Genomic DNA, 2,516 nt, shown 5'->3' on the forward strand with positions numbered 1-2,516 from the left:
CTATTCTGTTGAAGCTTCTCTTGCAGCCTTAGACTTCTCTTCTGCATCTTCGTTGGCCAGTTCTTCCAGGCGTGCCTATAAAAGGGGAATAGTATACCGAAAACATCAAAATCATGGACGGGTAAGAAGGTAACTATATGAAAAACCTTTTAAAAAAAAACAGCACAGAGAATCTAACACAAACCAGCATGAATGACTTCAGCAGGGGCACCATAATTAATCGGTGGTCATAAGCAGCTATCGTAACAATTTTTGTCCCTGTCTGCTCCATAGCAATAGTAGTCGTCCTGATTATAGCATCAAATTTGTAAAGCTGCAACAACAAACATACCAGGGTTCAATCATCTAATGGAATATAGCAGTCCATCAAGCAACATCTTTAATATCACACACCACACTACACAGGGAGACATTGAGTTTCACATTAAACGAATTAGACAATTTGATAAGTTCATACTTTGGCTATAACATACCCTTAAAATTATGTTATCAGTCTGCTTCTTGATCGCTAATTTTATTTTATTGTCCACAAGAGTTCCTTCAAAAATATTCCATATGATATCTGACTCGAAAATATCACCATTTGTCCTCTCAATCTGTCTTCGCCGCTCTGACAAGAGATACTCGTAACTCACTGGTTTGTACCCAGAATCTTCTCTTCTCTTATCTTCTTTAACACATATACTCTCCAAATTTCGCCATACATTAAGGTCTCTCAAATACTGTGCCTTTTTCTCACAAATGTTCTGTATCCGTTCAAATTCAGCCTCATAGATCTTGAAAAACTCTTTCCCCAGACTAATGCTAGTTTCTCTCAAACTTGTCCACAGCTTTAATTGCTCCCCAATATCAGTACTTCCCTTTAATAACCAATCCACAAAAGCGTCTTTACATTCATCATCGTTTAATTCGATTTCCGCATCAGCACTAGAAGTAACAGCAGCTCCATCATTCGTCACAACAAGCTCTCCACGCAACATTCTCTTGTCGAAAACTACACAAGAGAAGTCCTCATTAAAACCAATCTTCTCATGATAAGCATCACAAAGCTCACCTCTAACCACATCCTTATTAACACTCTTGTAGATCCTCTGTAACCCGCAAGTATTATCGAGATCATCCAACAACTCGAGCACACGATAAAGCTCTGAGATGTCAAGGAGGCACACTGAGAGCGGCGTTTGGTTCATGCAATGTTCCTTAAGCAACTGTTCCGGGATTTTCTTCTTCAGCATTTGCATAATCAAGTACATAAACGCCCGAAAATGATTCAAAACGAAACATCTAATCTTCAAGAACACATGTAAGCTTGCTCGAATTTTATCAATGACCGCGCCACGCCAGCTATTTTGGCAATAAGGCCAATCTTTCTGGTTCACGAAAAATTTAGACTCGTGTAGGCCCTCACCTTCATGCTTATTTCTTGACAAATCTTCCATCATTTTCTTCGCAGCAACCACGTCCACGGGTTTCCATTCTCTTGATTCAGTGGTGTTGAGTAAATCGATTACAATTTCAGGCTCGAGCAATCGTAACTGATCGGATAAAGTCCTTAAATGCACACGCTTCATGTGCTCTGCAAACCATTCCTCGTTGAAAATCCTCACGTCGCAAAGACAACACGTCGAAAACTTCCAATTCTGTGAGATCTTCACATACTCCACGGCCTGCATCACCTCCTCCGCCACAGTCACAGCCTCAGCCGCCGGTGATTTATTCTTCGCAAAATGCAGTTTCAGGTCTTCTATCCGAATCCTCAACAAATCCTTCTTTAGCTCCATACTCATCGTGTTGTTCCAATAGGCCTTGACTCGTGTCTCCATCGTGTCTTTCTTGGGGTTCTTGAGCTTTCTTGAGTCCATTTCGAAGTTCTTCCTCGCCACAATAGCACTCTGTTCGATCTCATCCTTTCTGTCTTGTACTTCTTGAATCTCATTCTTTACATTTTTTATGTATTCAGCGTCTATGATATGCTTGCTATGCATTTTGAAGAGTCTGATTATAGTTCTGAGTTCTTCAATTTGAGACTCTCTGGTCCGCTCTTCATTTTCCAAGAAACCTTCCATGAGGATGGGGTCTTCCATGGCTAAAGCGGCATCACATGCTTCGATCACGGGTTCAAACCTGGCATTGGCGCTGTCGTAATCAGCTAAGTCGAAGAGTGCATTGACATGGTATGACCGGAAGTAGAGGGAGTCCGGGCATAACTCCACGGCTCGCTTGGATGATTCGACAGAAATCTTGACATGTTCGAGCGTTTCGGCGAGGCTGAGGTGAGCGTCAGAAGAGTTGTTTCTGACTGAAAGGACGATTTTCATGTGACAGAAGCAGCGGAGGCCGTGAGCGACAGCGGAGTTTGGGTGGCGGAGAAGGATGTCCTCGGCAAGATTCAAGGCTTCACTGTGGTTCCCTTTTTGGAATTCATTCATGACGTGGGTTACTTCATCGTTGATGGTATTTGGAGGTTGAGGTTGAGAGGGAGAAGCTTGGGTTGCGTTGTGTTTCTTGCTGCTCAT

General features: G+C 42.4%; 1 protein-coding gene across 1 annotated transcript; it reads right to left on the reverse strand.

Moving 5' to 3' along the window:
- Positions 1–2,516, reverse strand: LOC126727817 (uncharacterized). Its single transcript, XM_050433728.1, has 3 exons — positions 474–2,516; positions 185–313; positions 1–75 (listed from the first exon to the last, which is right to left on the reverse strand). Exons 1-3 carry the CDS (start codon positions 2,514–2,516, stop codon positions 1–3), a joined length of 2,247 nt encoding a protein of 748 aa, XP_050289685.1.

Source organism: Quercus robur, chromosome 5 (genome assembly GCF_932294415.1).
Source record: "Quercus robur chromosome 5, dhQueRobu3.1, whole genome shotgun sequence".
Lineage (NCBI taxonomy): Eukaryota > Viridiplantae > Streptophyta > Magnoliopsida > Fagales > Fagaceae > Quercus > Quercus robur.